Source organism: Labrus mixtus, chromosome 14 (assembly GCF_963584025.1).
Source record: "Labrus mixtus chromosome 14, fLabMix1.1, whole genome shotgun sequence".
NCBI classification, from domain to species: Eukaryota; Metazoa; Chordata; class Actinopteri; order Labriformes; family Labridae; genus Labrus; species Labrus mixtus.
This window is the reverse complement of record NC_083625.1, coordinates 8,423,566-8,438,765: the sequence shown is the minus strand read 5'-3', so window position 1 is coordinate 8,438,765 and position 15,200 is coordinate 8,423,566. Positions and strand designations below refer to the sequence as shown.

Sequence of the window (15,200 nt, the reverse complement as noted above, 5' to 3'; positions counted from 1 at the left end):
AAACAGTAGCCACTCTACAATGTGTATTATCAGTCTATGGTATTATTACTTTACTGCCCCTATATGGTCGCCAATTGCAATTACAAGTAAAACATAACCTTGCAGTTGTTAGAGTGAACCACTAGGCATTGAATAATAAGAAACATATTCTTATTGTTATCTTATTTGTTTTATTTTATCTTTTTTTGTTTGTTTAATGAAGAGAGGCGATGATGTTTATTTAATATTCGGAGATTGAACGAAAAGGAAATTTGAATGGCCTCAGTTTACGACACTTCCTTTGGTGTGACGGCAGGACAAGGAGGCGAGCCGTAAAGTGTGGTGTTTTGGGACTGGAGGAGGTCATTAGAAAGTGAGGAGTAGATACGGGCCAGCTGGGAAAGGCACAGAGACCTTCAGTGTCAGTGTATCTCTAATGCCGGAGTAAGATCAATTATTTAACAGCTGTGTGTTGTGTTTGAATCGCTGACGGAATGCTTCGTCTCATCCTGCGGCTCAGGCCCGCAGCCGGGCCCGCCTGCCCCCGTGCCCTCCCGGCGGGGCCTGCTGCGCTTAGCTCCCGCACCGTTCCCGGAACCAGCCGCCTGAGGAGACTTCACTGCGGAGCCGGGTCGGTGTGTTTGTCAACCGGCCACAGAGCGAGCCTGCTGCGGACTCACCTGCTGACAGGTAGCTGTCAGAGCACGCGCTTCTACAGCCTGCCGCCGCACCAGAAGGTAACGTTCACTGACCGGTTGCTATAGCGCCGACTGCATGACCTCCCCGGCTAACATGAGATAGCACTGTGATGTACCAATCAACCCCTGCCACACCTTCAGAGGTTAAATACAGCTTTAGCATGTGTCTAATATCCTGAAAAGAGCAAAACATTGCACACAAGCATTCAGTTTTAGTCAACTTATGCACCAGTCATTACTTTACTGAATGCATCTAGGCTTAATCAGGTTTATTTGGTATTCTGAGTTTAACGTGTTCCCGTGGAAATCAATATGGTTACAATAATATAAGTCTATTAAAATTAGTCATTCAGTGTGTTTAAACTTGAAAAAAAAAAAAAAAAAAAGATCTTCAGTGTCTGTCTCTGTTATTAATGTGACACATGAGGTGAGGGAGTATCACTACTATCTCCATCATAATGACACCAATGTGTGTAAACTGTGGTCCCTGACTTCTAACGCCGTGATCTGTTACAAAACATCAACAACAACTCGTATATTTATTTCAGATTGGTCCCAAATCCAGATTAGTGTTGAAGTGTCGGTTGACATAAGATAAGATATACTTTATTCATCCCAGCAGGGAAATGTAGGTGTTCCAGCAGCCAGCATACAAACAAACACACAACACAACACATATATATACATACATATATAACATACAACACACACATATATATATATATATATATATACATATCCCACCCATACAAAAAACATGAGCCCACAATACATAGCCAGGATAAAAAAGTGATATGGATGGTCCATGTGCATAAGTAGCTGTTACTCATAGATAACAGTACAAAATACAAATATACAAATATAAATTACACCAACATGCATGTAACTGAAAAGATATGATGCTGCAATACAGTGATAAGGAATAGTAGCTAAACAAGTTGTTTTTTTCCTCCACTGTTACATCCTTTTAGCTATAGGACAGCGTACACATTTAAAGCAGGTAATGAGTATATCATGTGGTCAACAAGTTTACTGTTGACCACATTGTGTACACAGTTGAATTGGAGGTGCTTCACTGGCTGGAAAAATGAAGAAAAACTGCAGTTAATGTAGATATGCCACCTAATCTGCCCCTCAGGTAGAATTTGTGTTAATCTGCTATCAGGTGTTCTATGACCTCAAACAAATATCTCAAACATCACAGATGTGGTGAAATGCAGCTGTATTTGGGTCATTTATTGAGCAAGGGAATGAGGTGAGGATGTTGCACCAATTGCAGTTACGACACCTGATTGTTCCCTGTATATGCAAAACCCCGAAATAAAGCCCCAATGATGACACACAAAAAAAAGTTACTGTTATGATCTTAAACCCATACGTGTTTTAAAATAAACCCGGCAGGTTTATAACACTCCTTTCATTTGTATTCTGTTTGTCAGGTGGAGCTTCCCGCTCTGTCACCCACCATGCAGACAGGAACGATCGCTCGCTGGGAGAAGAAGGAAGGAGACAAAATCAGCGAGGGAGAGCTTATAGCTGAAGTAAGAAGCCCTGCTGGTTACCCATGTACGGAGGCTATAGTCCTCAAAGTGGACGGCCCGGGTTCAAGTCCGACCTGTGGCTCCTTTCCCGAATGTCATTCTCCTCTCTCTCTCTCTCTCTCTCTCTCTCTCTCCTGATTTCAGACTCTATCCACTCTCCTATCTGAATGAAAGTATTACTGGTGCACACATGACTTTGTAGGGGAGCATACACATTTTCAAATATTTCTATCTTCCGTAGGTAGAGACTGACAAGGCAACTGTAGGTTTTGAGATGATGGAGGAGTGCTATCTGGCAAAGATCCTGGTTCCAGAAGGGACCAGAGATGTCAACATTGGATCAGTAATCTGCATCACAGTTGAGAGGTAAGTGTTTGTACTTTGAGGGGTGTCAGGTACAGACTGAAAAGCAAGGTGCCCTCACACTAGAAATGTGCAAAATAAGTGTCTTGATTCAAAGTTGTCCTAATAGGGTTCTCTGTTATTTATCTGTCACACACTTTCCTCCCTTAGTCAAGATGTGTTTGTGCTTAGTGTGAGTATATTTCTAATAGATGTGTTTTAATTTCCTCCTGCAGCCCTGATCTCATCTCCGCTTTCAAGGAGGTCACGTTGGACTCACTTAAAACGGCAGGTGCGGGTCCCTCACCAACGGCCTCCGCTCCTCCTCCTGCTGCTGCTGCCGCTCCTGCTCCTCCTGCTGCTCCGGGCAGCTCCTACCCCCCACACATGAAGGTAGGGCGCGTTCTCGCATAAACAACATCAGGTGTGGAGAGTGGAGTTGTTTCTGAGTGGAGTTGTGTCGAGGATGTTTTTACAGAAACAGTGTCTTGCAGCCACGCCTGTGGTTTTATCAGGGTTGTTTAGTCTGATGGTCTGTACGTGTAGAGATTATTGTGTGCCTACTAACTGTCGGAGTAGGGCAGCAGAATTAATTTATTTGGTCACATTCACATTTTTTTTGAAAATATCTCATCTGTCAAAAAGTTTGAGAACCATTGTATAGTGTGTTTGAAAAAAGTACATGTATTTTTCTTTTTGAAAGTTCTTGTATTCTGACAATATTAGAAACGTCTCTAGATGTCCGGCTGTCTAGATTGCTTTTGTTGCCAATAATAAAAAAAACACTACATAAATATGTTATGTTGGGAAAATAAATGTAAACATTTAATCAGAGAGAGCGTTGTCTGAGGCTCAGGAGTAGATTTCATTTGTCAGAGGCTTCTCTCACAAAATGTCCTCTGCTAGAATTGGACCAAGGACAAGACAGCTACATCATTGGATGCTCTGGAGATGAAATCCCCAGCCTTGACTTTGTTGAACATTTTTGTTTACGCTTTTTGTCTGTGTTACAGATCACACTTCCTGCTCTCTCTCCCACCATGACGATGGGGACAGTGCAGCGCTGGGAGAAGAAGGTCGGAGAGAAGCTGAGTGAAGGAGATCTGCTGGCTGAGATTGAGACTGACAAGGCAACCATCGGTAAACCTGAACTGACTAGCAGAATATTGTTATACTGTTATTTTAAATATGGGTAATTCCTGTTCTTATCTATTGAACCATGTGCGATGTGCAACGAATGATTTGAAGGCATGCCAGGCAAAGCTAGCTTTTCTCAAAATGTGCCTTTCATGCATTTGCTTGCAGGCTTTGAGGTGCAAGAGGAAGGGTATCTGGCCAAAATCATGGTGGCAGAGGGAACCCGGGATGTTCCACTGGGACAACCGCTCTGCATCATTGTAGAGAAAGAAAGTGACATCGCTGCCTTCAAGGATTACGTGGAGACCGGAGTGGCAGAGGTTTCGATGCCAGTTCCAGCTCCAGCTCCAGCACCCACACCGGTGAGACTCATATTTTTTTAACTTATTTTCAAGTATAAGTTAACATTCTACTCCACTCAGGCCACATGCAGATTTTAAACAGCTTTTTCAAGCATGATGAAAAATCTGAGATGTGTTTGTCTATGTTGCAGGCTGTAGCTCCAGCTGTTGCAGCACCCGCTCCTGCAGCTGCAGCCACTGCCCCAGCAGCACCCAGGAAGGGTCGTGTGTTTGCAAGTCCACTGGCCAAGAAACTTGCTGCTGATAAAGGAATTGACCTAGCACAGGTCAGCGGTAAGTTACCAAAACACAGGTACACTGCCAGCTATAACTGTAAAATATTATGTAGGTTTGGTGACATACTCAAAACAGAGGTAGGAAAATGAATAACATTAAGTTTGTTACATACTTTACATTGAGCTGTTTTTGTTTGTCCAGGCTCTGGTCCTGATGGACGCATTACTAGGAAAGATATCGACAGCTTTGTTCCACCAAAGGCTGCGCCTGTAAGTCAAAGAGTCACCTTATCTCTGTGTCAATAAGCTATGCATGTTTATATGTCAAAACTTCAGTTTCACTAATGATACTTTATTGACATTTTGAACAATAGAAAAATGTAATACTGAAACCTTTTTTATATAATTTATTAATTATTATGGTATCTAGAATATCTTTCTAAATACTGGCTTAAAAAGTGAATTAATTTTATTTGAGGTTTGGACTGTTGATCAGTCAAAATAAGTAAATTAAAGACCATAAGCTTTTTGAAATCAGTCACTTATCAGAGTATTGTATTGTTTTCTTCAAATGTAGTCTAGATGTTGACACAATGATTTGATTTCAGACATTCAATATCACAAATACTATGCTTATAAGAATTTTTACTTTAATTTTGAACATGCTAAATGTCTGATGTCATACTGAATGTGCATGCAACAAAGTTGTGTTGTAATTCTTACTGATGAAATAGAATCATTTGTGTTGGCAGGCGGTAGCTGCAGCTCCCACTCCAGCCGCAGCTCCAGCTGCTCCTGCACCTGCCGCAGCTCATGCTGCCCCAGCCGGGACCTTCACAGACATCCCTATCAGCAACATCCGCAAGGTGAGAACAAACACCAGCAACTTACTTTAGGTGACCCATTCTCTTACATGAAGACTTCTGTCATGTTCCAACCCCTTCGTATAGTATCCAGGTGTCATTCCTGCCATGCTTGTTTTCCACACTTTTTAATGCCGATGTATTGAAAGCTGTGAAGCAAACGGTGAGCTGTTGGAACAGTGTAGCGCTGTTATCTTTTCCTGTGCTTGAATATTTTCCCTGGAGATCATCACTCACAATTTCCATTACTGACTCTCCAAGCTCAGCTCACATCTGTCTATAATGAATTCTGGATCAAAGCTGAGGTGTTTGTGCCCCTCCTTCAGGTCATCGCTCAGAGGTTGATGCAGTCCAAGCAAACTATCCCCCACTATTATCTCTCTGTAGATGTTAACATGGACCAAGTGCTCGAGCTTCGGAAAGAGCTCAATGCTGTGAGTGTTTATGTGTCGATCTTTACACGATCAAGAAAGACATGGCATTGATTGAATGATATGATTTCCTTTGAGATTTTAACCCCCTCCTCTCCTCTCTGCAGGAAGTGAAAGCCCAGAATATTAAACTTAGCGTGAATGACTTCGTCATCAAAGCTAGTGCTCTGGCCTGCCTCAAGGTTCCTGAGTGTAATTCCTCCTGGATGGACACGGTGATTCGCCAGTGAGTAAACACACCTTTACAGGAGTGTACAAAGACATGTTAATGATGTTTGGTTTCAATATGCCGAACAGTAAACTGGGAATATGTTGGTTTGTAAATGTACTTATCCCCTAGATAAAGATTTGACCTTGTAAAGGACGCAAATTTGTTTGTCCTCCATCTTCAACAACAGAATCTTGTCCTTTCTCTGTTTGCATTTAAAAAAAAAAAATCAAATCAATCAGAGCATCTCACATTTTCATTCTTAATATTTTTTTGTAATTTTCTATGTCCTTTTTGTAAGATGTAAAACTCTTAAAATGTAGTTGTTCTCTTTAACCAGCAGAAGGCACTAGATGCACAGACATGCTCTTGTCTGTTCTCAGTTTGGAAACAGAACTGTTGCCTTGGCTGCATTTCTGTGCCGCCGTATTTTATTGACTTTGTTTTCAATTTTTTTCCAGGAATCATGTGGTGGACCTGAGCGTAGCTGTGAGCACGGCCAACGGTCTCATCACGCCCATAGTGTTTAACGCCCACACTAAAGGATTGGCTGCCATCAGCTCTGATGTTTCATCTCTTGCTGCTAAAGCCAGAGATGGCAAACTGCAGCCACATGAGTTTCAGGTACAACACCGGATCAGATGCTTTGGTTTTAAAGCTGTCGTCGGGTGTATTAAACAAATATGAGCCAGAAAAAAGAAACAGTCATTTAATTGTTTTGTTTTTTCCAACAGGGAGGTACGTTCACAATTTCTAATTTGGGGATGTTTGGCGTCAAGAACTTCTCAGCGATCATCAACCCTCCTCAGTCCTGTATCCTCGCCGTCGGAGGCTCAGAGAAGCGGCTGATGCCTGCTGATAATGAGAAAGGGTGAGCGTCATGATTACATTTACTATGGAAGCTGAACATGCTGCACTCGTCACAAGAAATCTGATGCGCTGTTCTGGTTTCGCAGGTTCGACGTAGCCAGCATGATGGCTGTGACGCTGAGCTGTGACCACCGGGTGGTGGACGGTGCCGTCGGCGCTCAGTGGCTTGCAGAATTCCGCAAGTTCCTGGAGAAACCGGTCACCATGCTGTTGTGATTGGACTGTACTGTCGTGAAAATAAAAACTGCGGCAACAGGGCCGAGGCCTCTAATGGAAGTCATCTGATTGGCCTAAACCTGTTAAGACCCTCCTGTGATTGGCCAGCCTATCACCAGGTCACTCCCAGTCACCCTTATGGCGAAGAGGCAGACATCACTCCGCTTTACCTGTCTGTCTCTCCTGTCTGTCTCTCTCTCTCTCTCTCTCTCTCCTCTTGCTCTTTATCTCTCTCTCACTCATGTCTATTTATTGAGGGCCCTTCTCATGACAGACCAGAGTTAGAATAATTGATCCTAGAATAGAGACTGGCTTTATCTCACTTAAACAGTGATAAAGTTTTACAAAGGGAAATGTTACATGTCGAACCAGCGAGCAAATTTATCCTAAAACCTATGGGTTTGTGCGTGTGTGTGTGTGTGTTTTTTGGTCAAACATTTAACATGATTTATTGTGATGTGATGAGACAGCAGGGAAAGCAGATATCTGTGGGTCTAAGTCTCGAAGAAAAGGGTTGTGATTTTTAATTTGTGTGCTTGCAGGCAGTGAGAAGAGTAAAATGTAAGTTAACTTTAGGTGACGCACAGAGTCCAGGTCTACACACACACTCACACACACACACACACAAACCTTTCCCTGTTTAAAGGCCACACACACATAAAGTGAAACATTTAGTGTGTTTTCTGTTGAATGCAACAGTGTGTACACTTCTCACTGTGGAAAGAACACGGTGCTGTATATATATATATGGAGGTGTCAGTGGAAATAACGGAGCTCTGACGAGGCCTCGCCGTATAATTTAAAATCTGTACAGTCCAAAAATTACAACAAACGCTCCCACGGGGGGTACTGAACGGTTTTGCCAATTCTCTCTTCCATGACGATGTTTTATTTTCTAGTCTCAGAGTAAAACACTCACCCTTGAAATATTCTGTATTTCACAGCTGAAACGCACAAGGCTGGTGCTGGATGTTATTTGTTGTTTGAATAAACTGGGAGAAGTAAACCTTGGGTCAACTTGGTTTTAGTTATTCAAGTTTTATTTTTTATTTTTTATTTTTTGGGGCCTTTTATTGGATATGGACGGCTGAAGAGAACGGAAATGTTGGGAGGAGGGAGAGGGGGGGCGACGCAGCAAAGGGCTGAGGTCGGATTCGAACCCACTGCTGCTGCGACAAAGCCTCGATACATGGGGCATGTGACATAACCGCTAAGCTTTCGGTGCTTCAAAGTTTGATTATTTTAAGGAGAAACAGAATAAGAATAATTCTAATTTGAACCACTGAGTCAAAGAAACTACTGACTCACTTCTTTTATAAACACTACATAACTATTGAAAAGTAAAGAGCCGTCGTTTCACTCAGCCTTCTTCATGTATTTTCACATTAATCAGAGAAAATCTGATATCACTGCTGATTCATGGAGGCCCCCACATACAGTCAAATCACCTGAAGCCACACTGAAACGATCTACTTTTTAATGAACATGGTCTTGCTTTGGTTTAGATCTCCAAATTTGGGACGTACATTGACTCATCAATAAGATACTGACATGAAAGGTCAAATTTAAAAACCTGAAAAGCCAACACTCTTAGCATAAGAACCTTTTTTCTATCTGCTCTTACACCAAACTAACTATTGTTCATAAGTAGTCGACTTTTGATATTTATTCTGACTCAAGGACATTTTAGTCATTGAGAAACTTCCTGGTGTAAAAAAATGTCCTCGTGCTTCTCTATGTGGACCATTTAACCTGACAAATATGTTGAGTGACTATTTTCAGCCCTGCGGCTTCACTGTTGGCCAACATGTGACGTTGGGTTGTGACTGGTGAGGAGCACCAAACTGGAATTTATTTGCATTATCACTGGAGGACTTGGCTGACAGATGGGCTTCAGTGAGTCATGAATAACTAACACATTTTATGTAAATCCAATCCAAAGGAGGAAATGATGACTTTTTGTTTAGCCCATAGGTCATAACTGGATGATATCTCTATCAGCAGACGAGCTGCTGCAAGTTTCATAAACTAATCTTTGAACATTTACTCAGATTGGTGACAAACTTTCAGCGTTGACAGCCTGGAAACCATGAGTCACTGTACAAAGCATAAATGAAATATTTTTTTATGGGGGGAGGGGGAGGGGGAGGGGGGGCTTCACTGGGATAATTTGTACATATTCACAACACAAACCAATCATACATCTCCAACAAAATGCCTTTCAGTTTGCTGTAGACTGTAGTGACCACCAGTGGTTTAGTGGTGGCTTAATGTGTTGGGAGTGACGGCCTCTTGCACATTCAGATAATACCTACTAGTCAATTAGAGACAGTGTAGGAAGGACGTCCCTTCACCATCCTAGGAAAAAAATGCAGCAAACTACTGAATATTGTCAATCAATAAATGCTGCAATTCAGAAAATAATTAGAAGTGGGTATACCCCATGGAGACTGAAAAATAAGTGGGTCTTCTCCATATACCTGCGTATACCCTGCACTACACCACTGTTGACCACTACCACTACAATTCAATTGTAAAGTGCATGCTACATACAGTGACTACAGCTGTCAGCTATAGTGGATTAGATAGGCAGGTACTTTTCTCTAAAATACACGGAAAAGGAAGAATAAAGTGGCAAGGAAGTAATACACATTGTATTATATAAATGATTTGTGTAATAACACAAAATGCTTGTGCCCTTAGTGACCGGCGTACACAGTGGCTTAGTGCTCTTTAAAGCCATAAAATGTCCAAAGAACTTCTCGAGAACACAACAACAGAACAGAAATTACACAAGGAAATTTCGTTTTTTTTTTATATTAAAAAAAAGGGGGGGGGGGATTCTCCTCACAAAGAATAAGTTCAGAGAAGCATCTGTAATCTGCACTCTCGCTCAGTGATTTGCCATCATGAGTATTGCTGCTGCAGACTAACTCGGTCTGATTTGCGTTTTTTGAACACGTTAAGTTAAAACAACTTAAAAGTGAAATCCTGCTGTCTCTTTAATTGAACAAAGAGACAGTGAGAGGTGAGAGTGAAAATAAACGAGGGTGGGGTTGTTTGGTGGCTCTGCTCGATAGATTAATCACGCATGCCTGGTTTATTGTCTGCAGCCCGTGGGACTGGGAGAGACAGGGCTGCAGGTCTGTGTGTTTGCTCTCAGTGATGGGCTCTTCTGGGAGATGGATGCTGCTCACCCTGTGTGTGTGTTTCAGCACTCTGGAGATTAGTGAGTATGTCTGTGTGCCGTCTTCAGCTTTGACACCAATTCAGTGAGACATGATGAGAAATGAGATGAGAAATATGCTCACACTGCTAAAACTTCAAGTGATATGCAATGTTACATTACTTGTTGCCTCTTGCTTATAAACAATTATGTCGATTGGAGGAAATAAAAAGTGTATTTTATTCTCTGCTGTAAATTAATGGATGAAATACTTTTGAAATCCGCAGCAGACCTGACGGAGGGAACTTTTTGTAGACTGACATCGCTGTACGCTCTGTGTTTGATGTTGAGGATGCAATTTTTTTCACCTTTGGAAAACTAAACTTAGAGTGTCTGTTGTAACTTTTATGACGATTTAAAACTTAGTTTAAAATTATTGGATGATGTAAATTCAAAGATAGCAAACTGAAAGGTTTTTAACCATATTTTAGAGTGACGAGCTTTACTGAAATCAAGGTTTAACCAATGTCATAATTAATTCCCAAATTTAAACCATTATTTCAAGAACTAAATAAAAATGCATCTATTGCAGTTTTCCCCTAAAAGCCTGTGTTTGTCAGACTAATTGTTTTATCTTAAAGACTCTCAAACAGTGACATTTTACAAACTGGTAATCAGCACAGAGACAATGTCATTTATTGACGGTATGTTTTCATCCCAGTGAAGTAGGCTGTTGTTCCACTCAGTCGGTGACCGGTTTGGCTTACACTCAAAGCTGTCAAGTGTAATTAACAACTAATATGCATACCGCATTCCCACACACACACCACAAAAGGCCCGGGGATGACAGCGAGGATGCGGAGTGGAGGGAGGGGGAGTCATTATTTCAGTAATGAAGGAGGAGAGGGAGGAGTGCTGCAGTCTGCACGTCAACAGGGACAACCAGCAGGATGAGACAAAAAGGAAAAGAAAACATAAAGTCATAAATCCTTCACTAAGGGAAAATAAAGCTTGTAACATTTTGGTCTCTTTCCTGTTTTGATAATTGACACAGTTGCACTCAGGGTAACCATGAGGGAGTCCAGTCTCAGTGTGGTTCAAGGGGATTTTGTCATTCTGCCCTGCTCCTTCTTCACCTCCAGCCCCCTCTCCAGACTCAACGTCATCTGGACCCTGGCTCCCTTCTCCAGCCCAGACACCCCGATACAGGTCTGAACACACACACAAACATGACACACACCTCTGACAGAAACTCTTGTGTAGCTGCTGCCTTCAAATGAACTCTTTTTTTTTTAGTTTTTATATCAGGTTTTTAATTACAAACGCCATTGATGCATGAGCTGAAACCCTTTAGCTGCAGCATGACACGAGATTAACAAATGTTTGAGAGTTTGTTTTTCATTAAAGTTGTATGACTTCTATTTTTGAAATCACGTTTCCAAACTGGAACAAAGCCAGCAACCGCAGTAGATAATGCCTTTTCAAAACATGATGTCAAAAATCACTTCTTATTAATGGCTGCTCTTACTTCCAGGTGATAGTGTACGACCATGGACAGGTGATAGAAGACCCCTCCCTCATTGGCAGGGTGGGCTTTACAGGTATGACCAGTATTTTAAGAAAACATGTGGGAAAACATTCTAAAAAACATTTTTTAAGACTGAGTTAAGAGACTGGATTAAAAAAAAAAAAACATGATCATTTCAGGTATCCCCTGGAGTGCAGACATTGTGCTGAATGACACACGTGTATCAGACGCTGGGATTTACCGCTGCATGGTCAATAACCCTCCAGAGACAGCAGATCCCGGCATAGGAGAGCTGGTGCTCAGTGTGCTGGGTGAGTTTGTGTTACACATTGACCACACCTACCAGAAGAACGGTTAATGCCAGTTTAATTCATATGAATTAGGGATACGTCGATATAGTTCCTTTGTTTAAAGTTTTCAGTATAGTACGTTTATTCTCAGTTATCTGTAAAAGTGTTCATTTTTTATCAAAGTAAACCCTAACAGCATTTAATAATTACATAATTCTTGCCTCTCCACAAGTATTGCTGTTTTTTACGGGTATGAATGTGTATGTGGGTATGTGTAAGATGGGCTTGGCTTGTGTTTGTGTGCGTGATGTGCAGCCTACATATTTGATATTTTTTTATATTTATATGCTGCAACTGGATTGCTCCAACAGAGTTTTGTTGCATGCAATGACAATAAAGATCTATCTATCTATCTATCTATCTTACCGTGTTCATTTCGGTCTACGACCACTACGGACCTCGACCACTTGTGAACAATTTAGAATAATTTATGATGCCATTGTGACCAATTGATATTACCGGAAAATGTTGGTGATCTAACTCTCCCTCATCAGGTTCATATTTGTAGTCTTATCCCTTCACTGTTGTCTAGTAGATATCTTCAGCTCAATCTGTTCATTTGACATTCTTTTTGTTAACGAGTCTGAAAACTTAACCACACGCATTCCTGTTCACTTCAGCTTTGCCTTACTGATTAGAAAGTATGCTACACTAACAGTTCAAATAAGTTTGAAATCTAAACACTCATACAGAGGCGTTAGAGAAGGTTAAAAACCAAACATTCATTTGTCTTTAAGGGCAATTAATAATATCATGATTTCAGATGTAATGTACTTTATTATAAAACCACATTCTTTTTAAACAACTTAAAGTAACTGAAACACAATAAGCTTTACTGAATGTCGGCTCAGGTCCGTGCAGACACACTGCTCCCAGTAGAAACGTCTTATAAGAAATGTTCCTGAAAAAAAACAAAACAGTCTTTACTAGACATTAAAAAGCCTGTGTCTACTGGCATTCTGTGCTTTAATAAATGCATCTGATTATTTCGTAGCTCCACCCTCACTGCCTGTGTGTCAGTGGGACGGAGATGTTGATATGGGAGGAAGTGTCACGCTGTCCTGCTCGGTGGCTGAGGGTGTCCCCACTCCTGAGATCCACTGGGATAAACTCAGTCCAGAGGAAATCGCACTTCCTATCAACATGGAGGGTCAGTGACACACACACACACACACACACACACACACACACACACACACACACACACACACACACACACACACACACACACACACACACACACACACACACACACACACACACACACACACACACACACACACACACACACACACACACACACACACACACACACACACACAGTGGATTGATTTCTACTTGTTCAGTATCATTCTTACTTGTTTAGTATGACATGCTAAGCACTAGGCCATCTGCTCCCCTGTTAGAAGTTTTTAACCGGTTGTGAAATAGTCTGAATTTTACGCAATGAAAAGATTGAAGTAGTAGTTATCTTGTTTCACTTTACTTGTGTTCAACAACAAAAACATGAAGTCATCAGGGCTGCCACAGTAAAAACTGAATGAGAGTTCCTCATTACTTCTTTAAAGTTAGGATCATACACTTCCTACATTGCACCAGAGGCCTCCAGACACACACATTGGGGATATAATATGAAAAATCCACTGTTAGTTTTTTTTTAACCTATATATCGGTTACCTGAGTGTCTACTGACCCACAACATGTGAAATAAAACCATCCAGTCCTTTGTTTGTGGTCTGCATACGTCTTACAACACAGAGGAAAGTACTCAGTTTCAAATTAGCTCAGCTTGTGATGTCACAGTGGGATTCTCCCCTCCCCTGATATCTCCACCCATGGACTCCATCCCCCAGCCTAGAACAAACGTTTCGTGCAGGTCTGCCATTTTTATTCCCGCTACAGAGGAGTGATGTCTACCGGGAAAATTCAAGGGGGGGGGCTCATTGCATTTAAAGAGACACACACACCAAAACGGAGCGTTCTGAGAGAGCTGGTTTATACAGGGTCACAAACCTCCTCTGGTGCTTGATTCATGTTATATTTTGACCACAGCACAGATGTGTCATGTAGACCACAGGGGGACTGTTTGAAAAGGTGGAAAAGGAGTATAATATGTCCTCTTTGAAGAACTTTTGGTTTTCACAGCCTGTGACAAGTGAACAAAATGAATTATCAGAGGGCTGTTTTTTCAAGCTTGAGATCTCTTCCTCTTCTTTTTCAGAAACTTACCGTCTTTAGTTCAACGACTCTCTCTCTTTCTCTTTCTCAGGGGATCTGTCAGGCTTTGTCCAAATTGTCAATGTGTCATCTCAGACGTCTGGCCTGTATCGCTGCTCTGCCAATAACCTCCTGGGAACGGAGAACTGCTACGTCAACCTGTCTGTCTACAGCAGTAAGTGCCTCTTCATCCACAATCCGGTCTGCCTCCTTAAACTGCAGCCGATATACTGACTTCAACTGTCTCTCTCTGCAGCCCCGGACAGTCCCTCCGGCATGCTGCAGGGCGTACTGCTCACCTTGTCCATGAGCCTGATGCTGCTGGCGCTGCTGGTGCTCGTGTTGTGGCTCCACCGCACGGGGCAGGACGGGAGGAGGTGGACGGAGCGGAAAGAAGAGGAGGAGGATGAGTGTTACAATGAGATACGGTACACTCCATCTCTGATGAAGCGTTCATTTGTTTAATTTTTCAACGTCGACGGGAAAAAAAGAATCTGTATTTCACATAAATGTTTTTTTGTTTTGTTTTTTACATCCTGGCCAGAACTCCTTGCATTTCTGTATAGCAATAAACATCCATCCAGAAAGACACCAAATAAAAAGCCTTCTTTCTTCACCTTATGTTTCCTGCCCTTTAAACACATAAGCCCTTTCATCAACTCAGAAAATCCAAAACAACATCTCTTTCGGGCAGAAATCAGACATGCTTTTTATCTTTGTAAAAGCAGCTCACAGGTTAAAAGATGGGGTTAGAGTAGACAGTCGAGCTCACTGCGGTGGTAATTTAATTGAATTGCAAATGCTCCATAAAATACCTCTCCTCAAAACAACACTCTGAATGTGATGACTATAAGCTCAACACAGACCTGAGTGCTGCAACAAACTGAGAACATCACAAAGGAGCTTGAAGCAGGTGAGCTAAAACACGAGGCTTCTGACCCACAGAATCATCCTGACGTGCTGCAGAGGACCATATGCCTCTGAGAGTGAAGGTACGTCTGCCAGCAGAGGAGAAACAATCACCGATGCAAAACACACAGCTTGGTCAGCAGGCTTACTTAACCGTGGAAATCAAAA

The 15,200-nt window shown here is 41.9% G+C and overlaps 2 protein-coding genes across 3 annotated transcripts; both read left to right on the top strand.

Annotated features, from left to right (window-relative positions):
* The first annotated feature begins 294 nt into the window (after window positions 1–294).
* dlat (dihydrolipoamide S-acetyltransferase (E2 component of pyruvate dehydrogenase complex)) lies at window positions 295–7,868 on the top strand. Its single transcript, XM_061054845.1, has 14 exons — window positions 295–716; window positions 2,117–2,218; window positions 2,460–2,584; window positions 2,797–2,953; window positions 3,574–3,700; window positions 3,866–4,059; window positions 4,191–4,332; window positions 4,477–4,544; window positions 5,027–5,140; window positions 5,464–5,571; window positions 5,676–5,794; window positions 6,238–6,400; window positions 6,511–6,647; window positions 6,733–7,868. Exons 1-14 carry the CDS (start codon window positions 474–476, stop codon window positions 6,860–6,862), a joined length of 1,929 nt encoding a protein of 642 aa, XP_060910828.1. The 5' UTR covers window positions 295–473; the 3' UTR covers window positions 6,863–7,868.
* A 538-nt stretch (window positions 7,869–8,406) lies between these two features.
* zgc:165604 (uncharacterized protein LOC792578 homolog) lies at window positions 8,407–14,610 on the top strand. Of its 2 annotated transcripts, none has more exons than XM_061054846.1 (7): window positions 8,407–10,091; window positions 11,083–11,237; window positions 11,563–11,629; window positions 11,736–11,867; window positions 12,901–13,056; window positions 14,176–14,298; window positions 14,380–14,610. In XM_061054846.1, the coding sequence occupies exons 1-7, from the start codon at window positions 10,028–10,030 to the stop codon at window positions 14,586–14,588; spliced, it is 906 nt and encodes a 301-aa protein (XP_060910829.1). In that variant the 5' UTR covers window positions 8,407–10,027; the 3' UTR covers window positions 14,589–14,610. The 2 variants fall into 2 exon arrangements, with proteins under 2 accessions (XP_060910829.1, XP_060910831.1); XM_061054848.1 differs by having other exon boundaries at window positions 8,407–10,095.
* Window positions 14,611–15,200: the final 590 nt, after the last annotated feature.